This window comes from Sebastes umbrosus, chromosome 3 (genome assembly GCF_015220745.1).
Source record: "Sebastes umbrosus isolate fSebUmb1 chromosome 3, fSebUmb1.pri, whole genome shotgun sequence".
Taxonomy (NCBI): Eukaryota; Metazoa; Chordata; class Actinopteri; order Perciformes; family Sebastidae; genus Sebastes; species Sebastes umbrosus.
The window spans coordinates 29066078-29086930 of NC_051271.1; the positions used below are offsets into that span (position 1 = coordinate 29066078).

General features: G+C 39.1%; 1 protein-coding gene across 2 annotated transcripts; it reads right to left on the reverse strand.

The window, feature by feature from the left end:
* Window positions 1-1559: 1559 nt before the first annotated feature.
* On the reverse strand, window positions 1560-20841 carry wbp1lb (WW domain binding protein 1-like b). Of its 2 annotated transcripts, none has more exons than XM_037762811.1 (4): window positions 20428-20841; window positions 9756-9858; window positions 7537-7698; window positions 1560-5404 (listed from the first exon to the last, which is right to left on the reverse strand). In XM_037762811.1, the coding sequence occupies exons 1-4, from the start codon at window positions 20512-20514 to the stop codon at window positions 4548-4550; spliced, it is 1209 nt and encodes a 402-aa protein (XP_037618739.1). In that variant the 5' UTR covers window positions 20515-20841; the 3' UTR covers window positions 1560-4547. The 2 variants fall into 2 exon arrangements, with proteins under 2 accessions (XP_037618739.1, XP_037618750.1); XM_037762822.1 differs by lacking the exon at window positions 20428-20841 and adding an exon at window positions 12381-12535.
* Window positions 20842-20853: the final 12 nt, after the last annotated feature.

Sequence of the window (20853 nt, forward strand, 5' to 3'; positions counted from 1 at the left end):
CTTACACGTATCAATCACCCGGGTCGGTGTCCCATGTGCGCTCGCGTAATACCGTAGCTTTGATCTCCAGGGCCGGAGTCTGCTGTACTCTGCTCCTCTGCTCCTCTATCTGCTTGCTTGTAATGCCTATTTCTCTACCAAATGTTTTCAGAAACATCTTGTAGTGTACTGTTGAGCTGTAAAATGAGAAAGTTTGCTCCGGCTGGTGGGCGGTGCTTGATATTTCTTCAACTGATCTCAACATGGCTGCCGGGTCACAAACTTTCTAATTTTACAGCTAAACAGTACACTACAAGATGTTTCTGAAAACATTTTAGGAGAGAAATAGGCACTACAGTAACAGAATATTGATTCATATTTGATCAACGCTGCCTAGTTTGACCGTTTGGTCGGAGTTCGCGAGTGATTGACAGCTGCTCAGAGACGGCAAGGCTCCCGCTCGGCTCTGATTGGCTGTTTTCCTCCGGTCTGTGAAATCTTGCAGATGCCATTAGGAGCACCGGAGGACACAGAGGCACATGATTCTATTCTAATTACCTTTCTCATGCACTACTGTCAGGATATAGTGACATATAGTGAGTAACTTTTATAAATCATATTTGCTCCAATCTTGCCTACTGCTGCTTTAAGTCCAAAGACATGATATATGTTATATTTTTTCTCAAGAAGTGTAAGTATAGCTTTCCACACAAAAAAAAACTTCACTCAGTCCTCACAACAAACAAATCACCTTGAATTTAAAAGGGCATGTTTATTGAACATACATCCATCTTGGTTGTTGTTGATGTAATAAATGGCTTATGATCAGAACATTCAAAGAATATGTGCAAACCCACCTTACACACACCGGTGAAGAAAGAAAACATGTCTTTGGCAAGATGCCCCTGATCTTGTTAACAAGTCATCTACTGTATTGTTAGTCAATTGTACCCTTCACACAACTTAAAGGTGCTATTGATAACATTGATAACATTCAGCCACTAGATGTCGCACTCTCCCTCCCTCTGTGCCATTGCATTCACTTCACAACAAGTGGTTGCCAGTTTGTTGCACAACCTGCATATTTTATGGTGGAGTGGAGTGAGACTCAGACACATGATACCAACGTTGTTTTACTATCGTCTCACGAGCCTTGTTAGAAGTGGGAACCAAACGTCAGATATCTTCCACAGAGATAAACAAAACATTAATTTTGGACCCGTCAAATTTTTTTAAATGCTTAATTCACAATCATACGATTTTTTTGAGGAAATGCCATACTTTTATTCAGCACCTTTCTAAAAGCTCAGTGGGATGTATTATTTTTTTTTTAATTATTTATCTACATAAAAATGTTATCAATAAGACCTTTAAGTCTTTCGAAAGAAGTTAAATCCTGTCTTAACAGAAACAATAATACCCATAATGACAAAATTCTGTCCATAACAATAAAGCTAATGATTTCATAAAAATTATGAAAGCAACTATTTGGTTCACAAACATGTTACAGAATATTATATACATTTTCAAATATAAAGTGGTTCTGAAATTTTATACAGTTACAATATATTTTTTTTTTAAAGGATTCAGCCGATATGAAAAATAGCTCGTCTTGGTACTACATGTACCACAATCACACAATATCACTTTCTAGCTCACAAAAAGCATTAACTTATAAAGCACTTTAGAGAGTGTTCAGGCATTGATGGGTAAGATTCAATCATCTTACTGTTCATACAGAAAGTTCACGTTACAATTTCACTTGTGCTAGAAGTTTTGAGAGACATCTTCTGTTAGATTGTTTCAGGGTATATATATAGAAATCTGTGAGACCAATGGCTGAAACAATTTGTGCTTTGCAGACATTGCTATGTGTGCATTTTTCAGGGTGCTCCGAGGAAATATGAAAAGAAAATACATTATTTGCATGACACAATGAAATGTTGTATCACCAAGTTCCAGTTAATTTCAGAGAGTGGGCAAACAAAAAAAATCACTTCATTTGTAAAAGTCTCACAATAATAATATAATCAGTGGCATTTTCCATGGCACATTCATCATAAATCAACATCTACTGTATTACAGCTCCTGTAAGATTTGGACTAAAAGGTTCAATTTAAAACATTCAAGCTCTTAAAGGCATTTCAGTATTATATAGGCATATCAATATTGCTTGTTAACGAGTTGTACTGTTTGTCCATCATAAAAAAAATATCCTGTGGTGCAAACTCTTGATTATAGATATTCAGATATTTTTATTTTTTTTAAAAAGGACAACTATTATTTTATTACCCTATCTGATTCTTTGCTCTTTTTTTTGGTTTATTTTTTTAAATCTAAACTAGATTAATTAAAACTAAACTAAAGTCCCCAAAGAGGTATTTTTTCTACTCAATAGGCCACAACATTTAATGACATTTGTTGGCTACATATAAACTTCAGTAAGGGATGAATATACACATACACTACAAAATATTTTACGTTCCCCCCCCCCCCTCCCTATAAGGAGCATTTCCTCTGTCAGGCTGAATAGGGAATGGGAATGTGACGGCACCGACGGCACCATTTTTGGAGTATAAAGGATAAAAGTGCCATCCACTGGTTGTTTACTGCAAGTGTCAAAAGATAACACAAAACACTGCAAAGTGAATAAAATTTAAAAGCCAAAATGTAGTATATATAGTATACAGTCAGGCACAAAGGTAGGCTAACGTTATGGGTTTCATTGCAAGATACCGGTAGATTTAATATGCAATATTAGCCGACGTTTTGTTAGTATTCCGTTAGCATAACATTAGCTAGCTTATCTTTGTTCGGATGATTGTGTAGTCGGCATTTGGCTTGTAGATCGTAATCTCATATAACTACCCGTTTGTAAATTGGACATCAGCCTCCAAAGATTTACATATTTTGAACTGCTGACAGGTGTTCACTAACGCCAAAACACATCAGTCACCATAATGGGAGGCAAACTGTCAAGGTACTCCTAATTTGTAAGGATCAATATCATAAACTAACTTCAGTTTCGTAATATATGGTCCCTTTGCCTCTGTCAGCTTCTCTTTATATGGGCATTGCATGCAATTTATACATTTCTGATGATGAACGATTGATGACAGATGAATAGACCAGTGACAGATAAGGATAGTCTATCGAAACTCTGTACGCAACCCTCCAAAAATGGTGGCGTGCCCCAGAATGCTCCATGATTCCCATCCCCTACAGGACAAATGCATTAGATTAGCAGGGTCACTCATTGGTGTATAAAAAAAACAGTTAACAAGCCATATTTTGGTGGAAATCACACTAGTCCAGTTGACTGAAATCAGCATTAATGAACCCTTTAGTAAGATGCTGTAAATGTAATACCACAGCAAAAGCATGGTAACATTTTGCTACTAAGAAAATCCAATACAAAGAGTGTAAATGTGTTTATATTGTATAGCTGGTGAAGGTGGTACCGTGATCTACTGAAGTGACTGACATAAAAGTTTGAGGTCTGACGTTGCCCATCGCTGTTGTAATCTCTAAGAAGCTTTATATTCTTTTCTTGGTTTTGGTACCTCAGTTTCACTGAAACATTGTTCATCAAAGTTATGCATTGTTTTGGGGGGTAGGCACGCACTACAAACATTCATTAAGTGAATCTACTAACAATCCACAGAGGTCCATTTCTTATAGATGTTGCAACAAAACCCTACAACATCAAATCATGTACTGCAATTTAAGACTGAATTAATGAAAGCATTTTCGGTTTTGATTTTTTTTGTCTTTAGCTAAAAGCTTCATTTATAAAGATAAATAGACTGTGCAAAATAGGAACTGCTCACATGAAGATTTGTAAATGCACTTATGCTTCTCTATCACTAGCGGGGCAGATAAAGATCAACAAAAACAGACGCAAGGCAGAGCGGTTTTTAAATCGCTGAAAAAGCACTTTAGTCTGACGGGACGACACAGTCTTGTTCTAGTGTCCCTTTACTTTATCAGTTTGCACAAGCACACACTGTGGTAAATCCACATTGCACTCATCCAAAATGTTCCTGCTGTGTGTTTTTTTTTTTACTACGTAGTTTCCTGCCTGCAGAGAACGGCTATGAAGAATTGTTGCAAGCAGCCGGTGAGGAGAGCTGCGTTCATCCTAGGGCAGTGAACGTCCTGTCCTGACGTCACGGCTTCAGCTATCAAGTCTTTGACTGTGTCAGTAGCTTCCGTTGCATGAGAAAGACAACTAAAGGACTACGTTTGTGTATGTGTGCAGTGTGAGAAGTCTCAATTGCCACAGGCTGTTATAGGGCTTGGACTGCCCAAACATAACCCAAAATACACAGGTTAAGGCCACTGTTCCAGTGTGGGGAGGAGCGGGCTTTCTCAGTCATATTCAGTTGAGATTCCACTTCCTGCTCCCACACCTGTTTTATCTAAGATGCACACATTCATAAAAATACTCACACAAAGTATTTAGACATAAAACACTTGCTCAGATACAAAAGCATTTGCCGCCATGCTCCGTCTCAAGTGCTCTCTCTCCTTCCCTCTATGACACGAAGGTGTTGCTGACTGCGTTTTCAGCCCTGCGGCTCAGTGCTGGCGCTGTGGTGGGGTCCCTCCTGCTCGTTGATGGTGTGGAGGAGGAGGCAGACGGGAGGGTGGAGCGAGGCGCTGCCTATCTGGTGAGCCGGCTGAGGAGGTCCCGGCGGCCCACGTGCGACCCGCCTTTCCGGGCCGCCCGGTGCCTGCTCCTCCTCTGCACCGAAGGAGGCTCGATGGCCGCAGCTGTCGCAGAAGTCGCCCGCCTCCTCCTCCGCCTCCGCCTCCGCCTCCTCCTCCTCCTCGCCGTCGTCTCCCTCGCGCCCCAGCAGACTCTCCAACTCCCTCAACTCCTTGCCTTCCTGGCCTGTCCCTCCAGCTCCGCTAAAGCCGCCGCTCCCACGTGTGCCGCTGCACACACACACCTCAATCCCAGAATCCCCCGTGAATCGCCTCCTCCTTCCATTGGGGAGTCGATCTTTGTCCTCAGCAGAACCCTCCGACGGGTCCTTCAGCAAGGGGTCCTTGCAAGAGTCGTCCACACTTTCACTTCTTTTCTCTTGGCTTGTAAGTCCCTCTCTGTTGAGCCCATCTGACAGCAGTATCATGCCTGACTCTTGCGCTGTCTGCATGGGCTTGTTGTCAGGCTTTGGCCTAAAGTCTAAGGTGGGGGGTTGTGGTTCCTCTATGCTGGGTCTGCAGCACAGACTGTCAGAGATCGGGGGCACCGGAGTGGGCTGGATGGTCGGACAGTGTCCCTCCTGCTGCTCAGGAGCCAGCGGACTGGAAGCCACTGAGGATGGGCCTGTGTGTAAGGCACTGTAGGGAGGGGGAGGAGTCGGTGGCCGGTTGACCACCTCTTCGTAGTCAGGCAGGAGGTAGTTTGGCAGAAACCCTGAAGAGAGAAAAAAGCATAAATTTGCAAATGCATTGAAAAACATCTACACAACTAAATACATTTTACAAGCAACACTTACAAGGGTTCCCTTTAAATAAACACCACTGTCTGACCCCCTACAAATTTCAGTATGACCTCACTGAACTTCCCAGATCACTATTCAAACATTCCCAAAGCAATAGGGGGAAAAAATGTGACAAAACAAGCTAATTTCTGGGTCAATTCTGTGCCGAAGGCCGTTGCAGCACTGTGCAAGATGGTGTTGCAACACTGGCGAGGTACCAAGAGAGCAATGCCGGCCGTTTCCTGAAAACTGGGGCATGCAAACAGGGAAGGTTCTGACGCTGTGTGAAACCAGGGATACATGTCAATGTAAACATTACATTTGAGCCAGGGACCACTGCGTTGTTTGTCACTAGTTTTAAATTCCTCAGTTTGATGTAACTAGAAAACTACTGATAAGAAATTCTTGAAAAAGGTTATTCTAGAGCTCAGCCCCCCCGAGCTACTGGACTACATGACATCGTCACCTCAACCAACATGAAACAGGCGTGCAGTGAGTCATACGCTGCAGCTGGTAGGCCTAGTAATGGGGTCTAGTAATACAAATTTGAACGACCAAACAATTTATATACTGTGTGCGCCGGTATTTAAATAAGTTACCAAAAAGTGCTTCTGCACAACAAAAACTTTTTTTTTGTTGTTTTTTTTTAACAAAGGGGAAGATTAATGCGTGCAGTTTGGCGAGTCTTTGTCTCAGTGAATAAAACTGACAGCTCTTCCACACTTAGATGTTTGAGGCAGAGATGTAGGACATCCAGCCAACAAACCAGAAAAACAACCATAGTTTTCATCAATTTTGGATTTAAACCTGGTAATAATAAAAATATGTCAACTTTTGAGAAAAATTACACTCTGCTCAGTTTCAAGTTTATTAAAATCAAAAATATAAAAATTGTTTTGTTTGACTGATACTAATAAGTTGTTTGTTTTTTGCCACTTATTGGGGGCAGCGCTGCCAAGCTTTAAACACACCATTGATATAATCTATGGACTGCCAAAATCAAAAATAAATGACTCAATAAAGCAAAAATAATATTAAAAATAAATGTAGCCATTAATTAATTGATAAAATGGGACATAAATTGATATTTTGGTTTTAATTTGCTTCTTTTATTTATCTTTGTATTAATTATCTTATTTATTTACTAATATGTTTAATTTGCCCTTTTCTTTATTCATGTACTTACTTTTATTAATTTTTCAATTGATTTATTTATTCTTGCATCTATTATTTATTTTATATTTATTTTTAAATTTATGTATTTATTTATGTATTTCTGCACAATTAATAAATAAATAAATAAATAAAGAAGCAAATTGAAACAGAAATATCAATTTATGTCACCATTTATCAATTAATTAATGACTACATTTTATTTTTTTATATTATTTTTGCTGCATTTAATGGCATATTTATTTACTTACCGATTCATTAATTTATTTATTCATTTGTTTTTGATTTTGGTAGGTTCCGTCCTCCATAGTTATCACCTTATAGTTGCATAAAGTTGTTGTAGCAATCTTGTTAGCAAACAGTTGTCTCTCTTCTCATTTCGCAGACACGGAGCGACATCAGCATTCATTTGGAGTCATGTTTCTGTCGAACTGGCAAAATGTAGTCCTATATTCACTCTACTTTTAGCTTTGTAGCGTAGAGTAGGTTTATCAGAACTTTTTGCTTGTTGCAGCAGGAAACAAAGCAGATGAGGGCGGTGAGGCTGGATCAAAACAGTACAGTTGCGGGCCATAAAACCAAAACAATGAGTTGAAAGACGTTAAATATCTCCATAGAGCTGAGGAGAACTGCAGAGTCGGGTGATAATTCTCTGTGGGTGTGTCATTAAAAGCATCCCCTTTCACACTATATATAGTCATTGGGTCCACTGTTAATACGACAATATTGATTAGTGCAGCTCTAAGTACTCAGTACTCAGATCTGTTCTAAGTAATTGTCAATCATCAATAGAATTCATATAGATGTATGAAAATGCACACAAGCCAAAAAAAAGTTGCACGGGGGGTTTTATCATCATGTTGTGCGTGTCGGTGCGCGTGGTAGCTCTTACTGAAGTAGAAGGGCACAGAGGGGTAGTTGTGTGCTTCGCGGTAAGCGATGAGGTTGATCTCGTGCTGCCGTTGCTGCTGCTGCAGCCGGTGTTTTGTGCGGCGATGGTGACACACACAGCAGCAGCTCAAAATGAAGATGATCGCCCATACCAACCAAAACCCTGAGGGGAGAGAAAGATCAACACAATCCTGTTATGTTTACAGTGGAACGCCAACAAAGATAGATCAAAAGTAAATGTGATCGTTGGCTTGATATTTTCAAAGAAACTTGCACATTGATGAATAGATTCAAACAGGAATGGTTGTGCATATCCATAATGTTAAACTATGCCAACATCTGCTTCTTACATAGTCAAACATTCACATGCTTGTATACTGTATTTATTGCATAATGAATTGTATGGCATCATTGAGCGGTCCAAGTCCGTTCTTATCTCTACAACAAGACACAGACAGATTTCTCTATGGAGCAAGCCCATGCATAACATCACAGCTGTCTCACACGCTCAACTCTGAGTACATATTTGTAAATGTTGTCTGACATATTCTGGTCCAACCTTCCAACAGGAAAATAAATGGCAACAAATAATGGATGCCAAAATGTTGAAATCTTGAGGGAGGACTATAGTAATGAAACACAATCTCATTTGTATATGCGGTTCTTCTTTGGCATAAACACTGTGACAAAAACAACCCAGCCAGCACAATGTGATTGTTTAAGAACATTCTGTGCTTTTTCCTTATGACATGAAGTCCTAATTTTCCACAAAGCTATTATTTTTGGAACTGTATTATTTATAATCCAGTCTAAACAGCAGCAGGGAGCAAAAACTGTCTTCAGTTGGTGTTTACTGAGTGTTTGAAATAAGTGGGATGCCACGACGTCGACACAAAAAAAATGTGGGAACTTCACTTCAAGGACTACACGGAAAGGCAGCCTGCTTCTCTGTAAAAAAAAAAAAAGGGTAAACTCTACAATATGGCACTCAACTGGCATCTCTGCTGAGCTGTCATCGATATATACCGATTTGATTTTCAGCTAAAGTTAATAATGGCCAATTTATCGGTTTAGCTATAATTCCCATGTGGCTGTTCTGACAGTCACAGCCTGGACTATATCGTATTAGGGGTGTAAGAAAATATTGATACACATGTGTATCACGATATTATGTTGTGAAATACTGTATTGATTCTCCAAAACACCGTATCGATTTTTAATTAACCTCTTAAAAATCCGAAGGCCCGCCATCGGGTCCGGCCGCTGTTGAATCTTTCAGAGGTTGTAGCAGGCTCAGTTTTAGCTCGAGTGAAGTTACTGGCATCATATGAAACTAGAAGTTTTCACGCCACTAATTTCTTCAACGCATTAACGAAACTTGCGATTTTTACATTGTAGTGGGCTCAGTTTTAAAGCTAGAGAGAAGATATGAAACTAGATATCACAAGGAATCCATTCGTACCAACCATGTCACACTATAGCTTGTCACAAAGGAGGGTTTGTGTTTGCCATGTTATGATTTGAGCATATTTTTCCATGATAAATGCAGTACCTGTGAGGGTTTCTGGACAATATTTGTCGTTGTTTTTTGTTATTTATTGATTTCCAGTAATAAATATATACATTTGCATAAAGCAAGCATATTTGCCCACTCCCATGTTGACAAGAGTATTTAATATTTGACAAATCTCCCTTTGAGGTACAGTTTGAACAGTTAAAAAAATGTGCGATTAATTTACGATTAATCGCAATTAACTATGGACAATCATGTGATTAATCGGGATAAAATATTTTAATCGACTTACAGCCCTAGTTGAAACTAAAATGCAAGCCAGGAGATGAGGGCTTCATGTTTGCTTTTAGATAGACATGGTTGTGTCCCACCTCCTTCAATAAAACAAGCCCGTACTTTATTAATATGTCAGTACTGATAAGCCTCAGGGCTAATGTAGATTGAAGCATCGCTTCGCCATCGGTAGCAACAGAATGAAGTAGCTAAATATGCTACAGTACGTTATCCGAGGCCACTTGTTCAGGTCGTCATCACATCCCTCGATAGTAGAGGTATGATGACATTATCCCATTTAAGGTGTGACAAGTTAAATGACAGAAAGTTGCCCCACTAGGGATCCCCACTAGGAATTATGGGGATTAGGAAAATTGTGGACACAGAGAGGGAAGGTGAAAAGGGGTAAAGTGAAGGAAAAGCAGGATACTTACACCAGAGCTCATAGTAGTAGCTGCAACACTGAGACTCCCCGCAGCAGTGTCCGGACTCACAGATGTAGCTCTGGTTGTTAATGCCTTCACAGTGCAGTAGGCTCTGCAAGAGAGAAGCAGTGTCACTTTAAAAGGAAAGTGTTATCAACATCTCAACCTTTAAAAAAAAAAACACCATCTTATGGCATCCGGTTACGGTGTCCGGTGCCAATAAAATACATAACAGAGCCCCCCACCATGTTTCATGTTTTATTTTTTGACTCGCACAGGGTGAAGTTACGTTTGTTCTGTGGTTTGCACTGATCAACAGCAACGCTGTTTATTGCCAAAGTAAAAAGAAATCTGTAAATAGATCTACATTAAGTCCAACTAAAATGTAAAAAAAATAGTGGTTTGGGAAATGTCAGCTGCTTTTAGAAGCTACAAAACAAGTTTCAATTGAGATCCCCAATGTGTAATAAAGGAGTGACAAGTGAGTTTTAGGTTAAATACAGCACATTATATAACAGGACATTGAGTAATTTCAGCCTGTAACTACACAGTCAAGTCAAGGGCTGAAAAATAAAATGGGTAACTGTTTTTTTGGACTGCTGTAAATCCTGTTCATGAGCTACTGTCACTTATAGAGGACCCGTTATGCTTACTATCAGTGGCGCACTAATATTTATGGGTTTCTACTTGAACATGTTTACATGCTTTAATGTTCAAAAAACGCTTTATTTTTCCTCATACCAGCCCTCTGTTGTGATTGGTCAGCCGAACCAAACTCTTCGGACTCATCTCCAGCTCCGCTCTAACTAGTTTTGTTTGAGGGCATGCCAAATTAGCCGCTAGGCAGGTATTATGCAAATGTGTTACTTGGTGACATCACCATGTTACAGAAGAAAAGGTGTTTCAGGCAGTTCAGGAGCAGTGTTTCTGTGGGGGAGAGTAACTCCCTTTGGTGTGGACTTTGGGCTTTGTAACTTTGCAGACCTTTTACATGCACAAAAAAACTATATAACACACTAAAGGAAAGGGAAAAAGCATAATAGGTCCGCTTTAAGAGAGCATCCGAATCACTCTGAGGCAGCGCACCTGTCTTGTATTAGATGTCACTCTAGAAGATCACCAGAAAGTCGTATTTGATGTCTGATAACACACATACTACATCATTTCCTGTTAGTATCAGAGTATAAAAGTATGTTGATTTCTTATATACTTACTAGAAGAAAAAGATTAGTATTAGGGCTGTCAAAGTTAAAGTGATAACACATTAGCGCAAATTCGTTTTAATGCCACTATTTTCTTTAACGCATTAACGCCACCAATGTTTTGGAGGTTGTAGCAGGCTCAGTTTTAAAGCTACAATGAAGATACTGGCATCATATGAAACAAAAAAAACATTGATAAATCCATTGATACCAACCATGTCATACTAGCTTGTCAGTAAGGAGGTTAAATAACCAAACTTGCGGTACATTTTGGCGAGGAAAAACTGGCATGGCCATTTTCAAAGGGGTCCCTTGACCTCTGACGTCAAGATATGTGAATGTAAATGGGTTCTATGGATACCCACGAGTCTCCCCTTTACAGACATGCCCACTTTATGATAATCACATGCAGTTTGGGGCAAGTCATAGTCAAGTCAGCACACTGACACACTGACAGCTGTTGTTGCCTGTTGGGCTGCAGTTTGCCATATTATGATTTGAGCATATTTTTATGCTAAATGCAGTACCTGTGAGGGTTTCTGGACAATATCTGTCATTGTTTTGTGTTGTTAATTAATTTCCAATAATAAATAAATACATACATTTACATAAAGCAGCATATTTGCCCACTCCCATGTTGATAAGAGTATTAAATACTTGACAAATCTCCCTTTATGGTACGTTTTGAACAGATAAAAAATGTGTGATTAATCACAATTAATCATGGACAATCATGCGATTAATTGTGATTACATTTTTTAATCGATTGACAGCCCTAATTAGTACATATGATTGGAACAGAGCATTTTTCACATGCCTAGCCCTGATCTTTGATTTAGAATAATGATAACACTGCAGACATCTTGTAGCCAACATTTATACTTAGCTCTGGAGTAAACAAGTCCTAACCACTTGTGCTGGTGAGCTGCTTGAATTTCATCAATGTTTAAGGCCCATATCAGGTGAAAATTTCTGAATTGCAGCCAACCAGCACAAAACCACTCAATATGTTGCCGCAGGTCCAATACATGATTTCAATTTAAAAGTTTAGCTGAAGCCTAATCAGAGCTATGAAATATCAGAATGCGTTTGACTGAAACAGTCCGCTTTCATCCAAAATCAACCAGGTCATCATTTGTCTCCACTCCAACAATCTGATACATGTTTTAACTGTCAGTATAGCAAACTAGCCTGATCAAAAGTTAACCCGACTAAGCGTATCCAGTGTAAAGTTAAGTTGTGAAAGGGCGAGACGATAATCAGATCAGATAGATCCGCACAGTGCGAAAAGACAAGGGAGCACTGTAATCACAATCCTCTCATGAGAACGCTCTGTGGCTTTTTCCAGCAAGATCCCTCAGATGTTTTCTTCTAGATTAGCTTAATGATTAGCTAGCCAAAGTTCTGCAGTAGGAGAGCTGCTATAGATTACCAGTGCAGGTCCCAGATTGCGAGTCATGATGATCCAGGGTCCAAAAATCCCAGACGAGTCCCTCCGACCTCATAGGTCATTATCCCACAAAAGAAGTCAAACCGCTCTCAAACATACTCTCACTGCCTCCCTCTCTCTCTCTCTCAGTCTCTGTCCACCCTACACACACACACACACACACACTCCCTCACCCCACTCCAATCCAGGCCCAAACAGAGGACAAGGATTGCTCTACGGAAATTTCCAAGCAGCAGCGGAGGGCGAGCTCCTAGCTGGGCCGCTGCATGATAATAAGGCGTACAGGGCGGTGAGGTGTGTGTGTGTGTGTAAAGTGTGAGAGAACGGCAAGAAAAGCACGGAGAAAGCAGTAACACAGGAATGATTCGTCACACACCAGATCAGCACAAACCAAACTGCTGACATTAAAAGTGGCCACAACCTCAAACCCTCATAGATTAGTCATTTCTCAACAGCTGTTTCAACCGTATCAACATGGCATTTAAAAAAACAGCCCCGACATGGAGGGATTTAATTGTCTGTGTAATAAACACATGATGTTCTGTTCCTCCACGTTGTCTCTGATAACTTCAGCTGTTTTCACTGAGTCACTAACTACTCTCCACCATATGCTCGCCACTTGGCAGGAAGTGCCCTTTTTTTTGCAATTGGATACAGATAACCATCTAGTTTGTTTGGGTCTTCAGCCTGCGCTGCGTAAAGATAGCCGAATACTGAAGGGGGTCGGGGTTTCGTAAATAGGCCTTCGCAATGGAAAAAGTGCTCCATCTAATCTTTAACACACATGTCACAACACAAAATAACCTGTGTGGCCGGGAAAATTAGGTGATAGGATGTCAATCAAACAGCTAATCCTGAACAAAAGTCGTATGAGGCCAACTGTTATCCTATAAGACAGACAGTAGACCGGGTAAAGAATCTAGACAGACTAGATTCCTCCGTCTCCCATCCAAACAGGCAACAACGAAAACAATCCACCTCTCTCATACTACCAGATTAAAGGCAGATTTGGTTACCGTCCCAGAAATGATTGCTGCGTTAAAAAATAATCAACCTTTATAATGAGAAGCCGTTGAAATGAGCCGACAATGAGAACAGTTCAAAAAAATCCCCTGGTGGCTATCCAATACTGTTCCTGGAGATAGAGGCCGCCGTTCTCAGTTAATTCTGACTGCACAGTCAGAGTTGATCCACTTAGCACGGGCCTGTAGGACTTGGCACATAAAGACCGCACTGACCCCTTATTTATTATCCTGTCCTTCAATAAAGAAGGGTGCTCTTTCATGGTCATCAAGGTTATGCAGAACAAGACACCGCGGGTGTGTTTCTAGCAACCGTTAATGCCGTACATTTCCCCAAAGAACGTCTTTCAAATTTCAACAGCTGAGGTCGGTCAGTTCAACTAAAACAAGTTGCCTCATTTAAAGCGGCAGTAGGCAGAGTATGGTTGGCATCATTGGGCAAAAATTCCTTAGCAACCTTTCAAGGCTCTGTTTTCGGGCTTTAAAAATTGTAGCCCGTGACGGGAGACTTAGGCCAATCACAGGTCATTTCAGAGAGAGAGCGTTCCTATTGGCTGTTCATTCAACAGAGCCAGCTGTCAATCACTTGCGAACTCCGATCAAACGGTCAAACTAGGCAGCGCTGATATCAACATGGCTGCCGGGTCACAAACTTTCTCATTTTACAGCTAAACAGTACACTACAAGATGTTTCTGAAAAAAAATTTGTGCGAGAAATAGTCATTACAGTAACAGAATATTGGTTCATATTTGATCAGCGCTGCCTAGTTTGACCGTTTGATCGGAGTTTGCGAGTGATTGACAGCTGCTCAGAAACGACATGCTCCAGTTCGGCTCTGATTGGTTGTTTTCCTCCGGTCTGTGAAATCTTGCAGATGCCACTAGGAGCACCGGAGGACACAGAGGCACATGAGTTTTTTCAGATTACCCGTCTCATGCACTACTGTCAGATGTGCTCCAATCTTGCCTTCTGTTGCTTTAATTGTCTATGGAGCAACTCCACACTTTATACCCTATGATATCACAAATTTGAGTTTTAGCAGTTTTTGGGATTTGGGAGAGAGTTGTTCATGTTTACTAATATTTTTTTAACTGTCTTAAACCATAGGAATATTATAGTAATTCTCCTTTAATGTGCTCTGTCCCTATTATGAACATTTACAATTTTGATGCTGATCCTTTGAGAAGGTTTTCATGATTAAAACTTTTTTCAAGACGGGTGATTTCACACTCAGGAGCATTGTATGAAAGCACAGATGTACAAACATGAAATTTTAAAATGGCTCAAGAAATGATGTTCTTTATTTTCCTGCAGGGAAAAGAAAACACTAAATTTATGTTTAAGGTGTGTATGTGTGTTGGAGGGTGACATGGGTCCCTGGCTTATAGGCTAGCTTTACTTTGCCCCATGTTGTCATGTGATTGCAGTAGTTAACTCAGCTTTAAAAACATTTAGGTAAAAAGACAATTAACAGACAGTTCGTTTCTTATAGGTGCGATAAACAGCTGTGTAAAGAACTTTTTGGGACAACAGCCTCTGAATGCATCACGGTGAAAAAGCTCACATCAGCAGCAGGAAGTGCACATTTTTGATAGATCAAAAACTGAAACAATACAGGTATTGTGGAAATACTGGCTGGTAAAACTACAAGAAAATGATATGATATGGAGCCATAGACCTTTCACTCTCACTAAAGGTTATTTATTTAGTTATGGAGAGTGAACAGGACCTTTTTCAAATAGCAGACTGTATAATGGAGTGTATGCTTTGAACTGCTGATGAGAACAGAGCTAATGAGAAGTGTTAATCATAATGTCTGACAGAGTGATCACTGGTTACGATAATACCGTGACAGATAAAATGTAGCTGACTCTGTGTTACGTGAAGTCTTAGAGGGCTGGATGCAAATAGCAGATATGGCTCAGGGCCATGTGATCTAACTATTGTCTCCCAGTAGCCGAGGGCCATCAACCTTACATGCACTTACAAATGACATACTTCTGTTCCCAGGCATAACTCCACCTCTTAAGTAATGATAAATAACTGCCTGCAAATATGTGTTTCATAACAAATGTGTTTCATAACTCTATGGTGTATATGCTCACATGTGTGCACTGATAACAAACAGATACAGACACAGCACGTAATACCGCACGTGATAACAATAGTGAGTGGATGAACTTAAACCTTCAACACTTATGTGACGATAGCATGTTAGATAGCAAGTTAGCATGTTAGCTGCTGATAAAACAAAGAGAGTGATATCTTGTATATGAAAGGACTGATATGTGTAATGACTGATAGGTTTTCTATCTACTTTCTCACGACAAATAGCTCACGTCTAAAGTGATGGCAAACCTGTAAATCCTTAGGCCCGCAGCATATCAATCTTTGCTTTGCATGCTTACTTTCTTCCGATCGGGGGAAAACAGCAGTGATGGGGATGCCAATGATGGCCTAAACCTAGATTATCATGAAAATCTATTTAGTTCTGACGCATCCTTGAGTCTGTAATCAGCAAAACTGCAGATGCAAGTATGCAGAATGTTGTTAGTGCAGCTCTTTGCTCACGCTACTGTAAGTCAAACATGCTTGATATACAACATTATGCTGCTGTGTTTCCACATGCAGTTATAAATTAGTCTTACTTAGAAGTTTGCAAGTTTGTGGTTTCCTGCTCATCATGATATATAGTGCTCCTCAATGCACTGTGCACACGGAACAGTCACATGACCAAGAATAATTGCTGACTAAATATACTTATGTCAATTGCTGATAAACAACAGTACTGGATGCTGACTAATTACAACAATCCACCCACTCAAATTACACATGCGTAAGTGTAGTCATAATAAACACAAGAATATGTAATATTGCAACAACAGCAAGTCTCCAATACATGTAGAATGAGATGGGTAAGACTGCCAAGACTGAAAAATAAAAAAAATATCCCTCTTGGCAGGTGAAATTATTTTTGAGAGTGGACAATTATTATTATCTGCAGTAGGAAGAATATTTTTGGCATCATTGGGCAGAAATTCCATAATAACCTTTCAGCATATTGTAATTCAAGTGTTCTGAGAGAAAACTAGACTTCTGCACCTCCTCATGGCTCTGTTTTCAGGCTTTAGAAAATCTAGCCCGTGACGGGAGACTTTGGCCAATCACAGGTCATTTCAGAGAGAGAGAGCGTTCCTATTGGCTGTTCATTCAACAGAGGCAGCTGTCAATCACTCACAAACTCCGAGCAAACTAGGCAGCGCTCATCAAATATAAATGAATATTCTGTTACTGTAATGCCTATTTCTCTCCTCAAATGTTTTCAGAAACATCTTGTAGTGTACTGTTTAGTTGTAAAATGAGAAAGTTTACTCCGGCTGGTGGGCGGTGCTTGGTATTTCCTCAACTGATCTAGACATGGCGAGTTCCCAAGTGATTGACAGCTGCTCAGAGACGGCAGGCTCCAGCTTGGCTCTGATTGGTTGTTTTCCTCCGGTTTGTGAAATGTTTCAGATGCCGTTAGGAGCACCGGAGGACAGAGGACACCGGAGGACAGAGGACATCGGAGGACACAGAGGCACATGATTTATTTCAGATTACCTGTCTCATGCACTACTGTCAGGATATAGTGACCATTTAATAAAAATAACTTTTTTTTTAAATCATATTTGCTCCAATCTGCCTACTGCTGCTTTAAAGCTCACTTCTAAATTTCTACCTCCTACAATGTTACAATGTGAATTAGTTCAAACTGAATTGAACAGTAACTTGTGGCTGTTATGTAGAAACTGCCTTACAATCAATTAAGAACTAAAAATTGTACTCTGATCCCCTACAAATCATCATAAATGCTATTACTGTCACATGTAACACCTTACATCAGTGTGACTTGTAAAGATGAAAGGAGAAAGCCTTGAGATTGTTCTTCAATTTCAGCACTACTATACATAAACACTTAATGCAACAACAAACAGCCACTGCTGCTCTTATAGACTATACTTCTTACAGTCTTTAATGCACATTTTTACATTATAATTTACAGTCTTTATTGCACATCATTAGGTTATAATTCACAGTCTTTAATACACATTCTTCTGTAATATGTACATATCGTCTGTCACTTTATGTACATATCACATGTACATAGCTGTCACTGTAAATATAAATCCTACTCAGTGTACATACAGTATATAGACATCTCCACATGTACATGCTGTACATAATCATCAAGTCCATGTATATCCATCTAGTATTTATATAGTTTACAACTCCCGAACACTTGACTTGCATATAGACATTTTATTTTTATTATGCTTTTATTATTGTATTCTTTATTCTGTTATTTCTATGCTGTGGAAGTACATTGAGAGAGCTGCATAAAAATCGAACTCCTTGTATGTATATATACCTGGCGAAATAAACCTGATTCTGATAACAAGACACATCAACACATAGTAAGTAATTATTACCTCTACAGAGTCTTTCAAAGCACAGCTCAAGACCCACCTCTTTTTCTTTGGCTTTTGAATGTGCTTGAATTGTGATTACTAATTGGCCTTTTATAATGTTCATTATAACAGTCTTTTACTCATGGATTTTATCTTGGTCTCTGTCTGTGCATGTGTGTGATTTTGTTGTGTGCTCTGTTGACCTGTTTTGATTCTGCCTATGTCTGTAAAGCACTTCGGTCAGCTCATGTTGTTTTAAATGTGCTATAGAAATAAATTTGACTTTACTTAACTTGACTTATAATCCTTAAAACGCATTCATTTCTATAAAGGATAAAACTCCCAGGTGACCTGATGACTGGATCAACTGGTAGGAGGAGATTATAATAACAATGTTATTGTCAACACACTGACAATAACATCTTAACATCTTGACACAGAAGTTAACTAACAGCACTACTTTTACTATTTTTGCTGGCAAAGATTAATACAAAACTAATGTCTCGACAAGTGCTTGTTTGTTATCTTTTTACCTCTTTTTTAATTTTTTTTATTATGTTTTTATTATTGTATTCTTTATTCTGTTATTTCTATTCTGTGTAAGTACATTGAGAGAGCTGCATAAAAATCGAATTCCTTGTATGTATATATTATTATAAATAAACTTGATTCTGATAACAAGACACATCAACACATAGTCAACACACTGACAATAACATCTAACATCTTGACACAGAAGTTAACTAACAGAACTACTTTTACTAGTTTTGCTGGCAAAGATTAATACAAAACTAAATGTCTCAACAAGTTTGTTATCTTTTTACCTGGTGTGCCTATAATAAATAAAAAATAAAATATAACCTGATTCTGATAACAAGACACATCAACACATAGTAAGTAATTATTATCCTTATTAATTTCTATGGATGACTGGATCAACTGGTAGGAGGAGATTATAACAATATTATTGTCAACACACTGACAATAAATATCTAACATCTTGACACAGAAGTTAACTAACAGCACTATTTTTACTAGTTTATCTGGCAAAGATTTAATACAAAAACTAATGTCTCAACAAGTTTGTAATCTTTTTACCTGTATGGCTGCATTCGTACCTGAAGAACTGCTTTTATTGTTTATGCAACTTCACTTCTGGCTAAAATGTAAAATAAAATATAACCTGATTCTGATAAAAAGACACATCAACACATAGTAAGTAATTATTATCCTTATCATTTCTATAAAGGATAAAACTCCCACATGACCTGATGACCTGATGAACTGGTAGGAGGAGATTATAATAATGTTATTGTCAACACACTGACAATAACATCTAACATCTTGACACAGAAGTTAACTAACAGAACTATTTTTACTAGTTTTGCTGGCAAAGATTAATACAAAACTAATGTCTCGACAAGTGCTTGTTTTTATCTTTTTACCTCTTTTTTTAATTTTTTTATTATGTTTTTATTATTGTATTCTTTATTCTGTTATTTCTATTCTGTGTAAGTACATTGAGAGAGCTGCATAAAAATCAAATTCCTTGTATGTATATATTATTATAAATAAACTTGATTCTGATAACAAGACACATCAACACATAGTAAGTAATTATTATCCTTATTAATTTCTATGGATGACTGGATCAACTAGTAGGAGGAGATTATAACAATGTTATTGTCAACACACTGACAATAACATCTAACATCTTGACACAGAAGTTAACTAACAGAACTATTTTTACTAGTTTTGCTGGCAAAGATTAATACAAAACTAATGTCTCGACAAGTTCTTGTTTTTATCTTTTTACCTCTTTTTTAATTTTTTTATTATGTTTTTATTATTGTATTCTTTATTCTGTTATTTCTATTCTGTGTAAGTACATTGAGAGAGCTGCATAAAAATCAAATTCCTTGTATGTATATATTATTATAAATAAACTTGATTCTGATAACAAGACACATCAACACATAGTAAGTAATTATTATCCTTATTAATTTCTATGGATGACCTGATGACCTGGTAGGAGGAGATTATAATAATGTTATTGTCAACACACTGACAATAACATCTAACATCTTGACACAGAAGTTAACTAACAGAACTATTTTTACTAGTTTTGCTGGCAAAGATTAATACAAAACTAAATGTCTCAACAAGTGCTTGTTTGTTATCTTTTTACCTGGTGTGGCTGCATTCATACCTGAAGAACTGCTTTTTATTGTTTATGCAACTTCACTTCTGGCTGAAATGTCAAACCCTTCAACCATAAACAACAGAGAGCGAGGCCCTTCACTTCAGCTATGCTAGCTCCGTTAGCTGCCGATGCTAGAAACCCAGCTCAGCCAGCGAGCTGACAGCACAGTTACACTTTAAAGTAAGCCAACACCTAATGACAACTCACATACTATGCTGTAATAACGACTGGGCTTGTTGTTTAATGCGCTAATACACGTCTAGTGTGACAGTTTGCTGAGTTAGCCGGCTAACTAGCCAGCTAACAGCTACTGTGAGAGGAGAGTCTTGTTATTGACTGGACCAGCCTTACTCACCCGGTCTGCTGCGGACTCCGTGGGGCTGACAGAGGCGACAGCGTGCAAAAACAATCCCATGTTAAGAGCCGAACACACGCCTCTCATTCCTCCAAGAAGTAGCTACAGCTAGGGGCAAAAAAACCCCACTGTTGTTGGCAAACTGAGTCCGAATAGCTCAACTATTCCTCAGCCCCCGTCGCGCTGCTGAGAGGCCGCTGAGTGCGCCGCCTCCTCTGCGTCCTGGACATCTCAACAAGGCTCGGTGCTGGAGCTACCGTCGGTGTCACTGGCTCATACAGCTGTTACACAAGCCCAAGCTGTTCCTCCAAGCACAGGCAGTCTGCCTCGGGTCTGCCGTGCTGGGTGTGGTGGCGTGGTCACCTCGACCTGATCCATGTGCGCAACGTGATGGGCGTTCAGTTGCGTGGATCGCCACTGGTTTTT

What these genes read in the sequence shown, in the direction of transcription:
- wbp1lb (XM_037762811.1), bottom strand. Translation starts at nt 20,514, where the DNA reads ATGAGAGGCGTGTGTTCGGCTCTTAACATGGGATTGTTTTTGCACGCT. An exon ending in CTACTACTATGAGCTCTGGT is followed by an intron (nt 7,699 to 9,755) that starts GTAAGTATCCTG and finishes CTCTCCCCTCAG; the next exon opens with GGTTTTGGTTGGTATGGGCG. An exon ending in CTCTGTGCCCTTCTACTTCA is followed by an intron (nt 5,405 to 7,536) that starts GTAAGAGCTACC and finishes TTCTCTCTTCAG; the next exon opens with GGTTTCTGCCAAACTACCTC.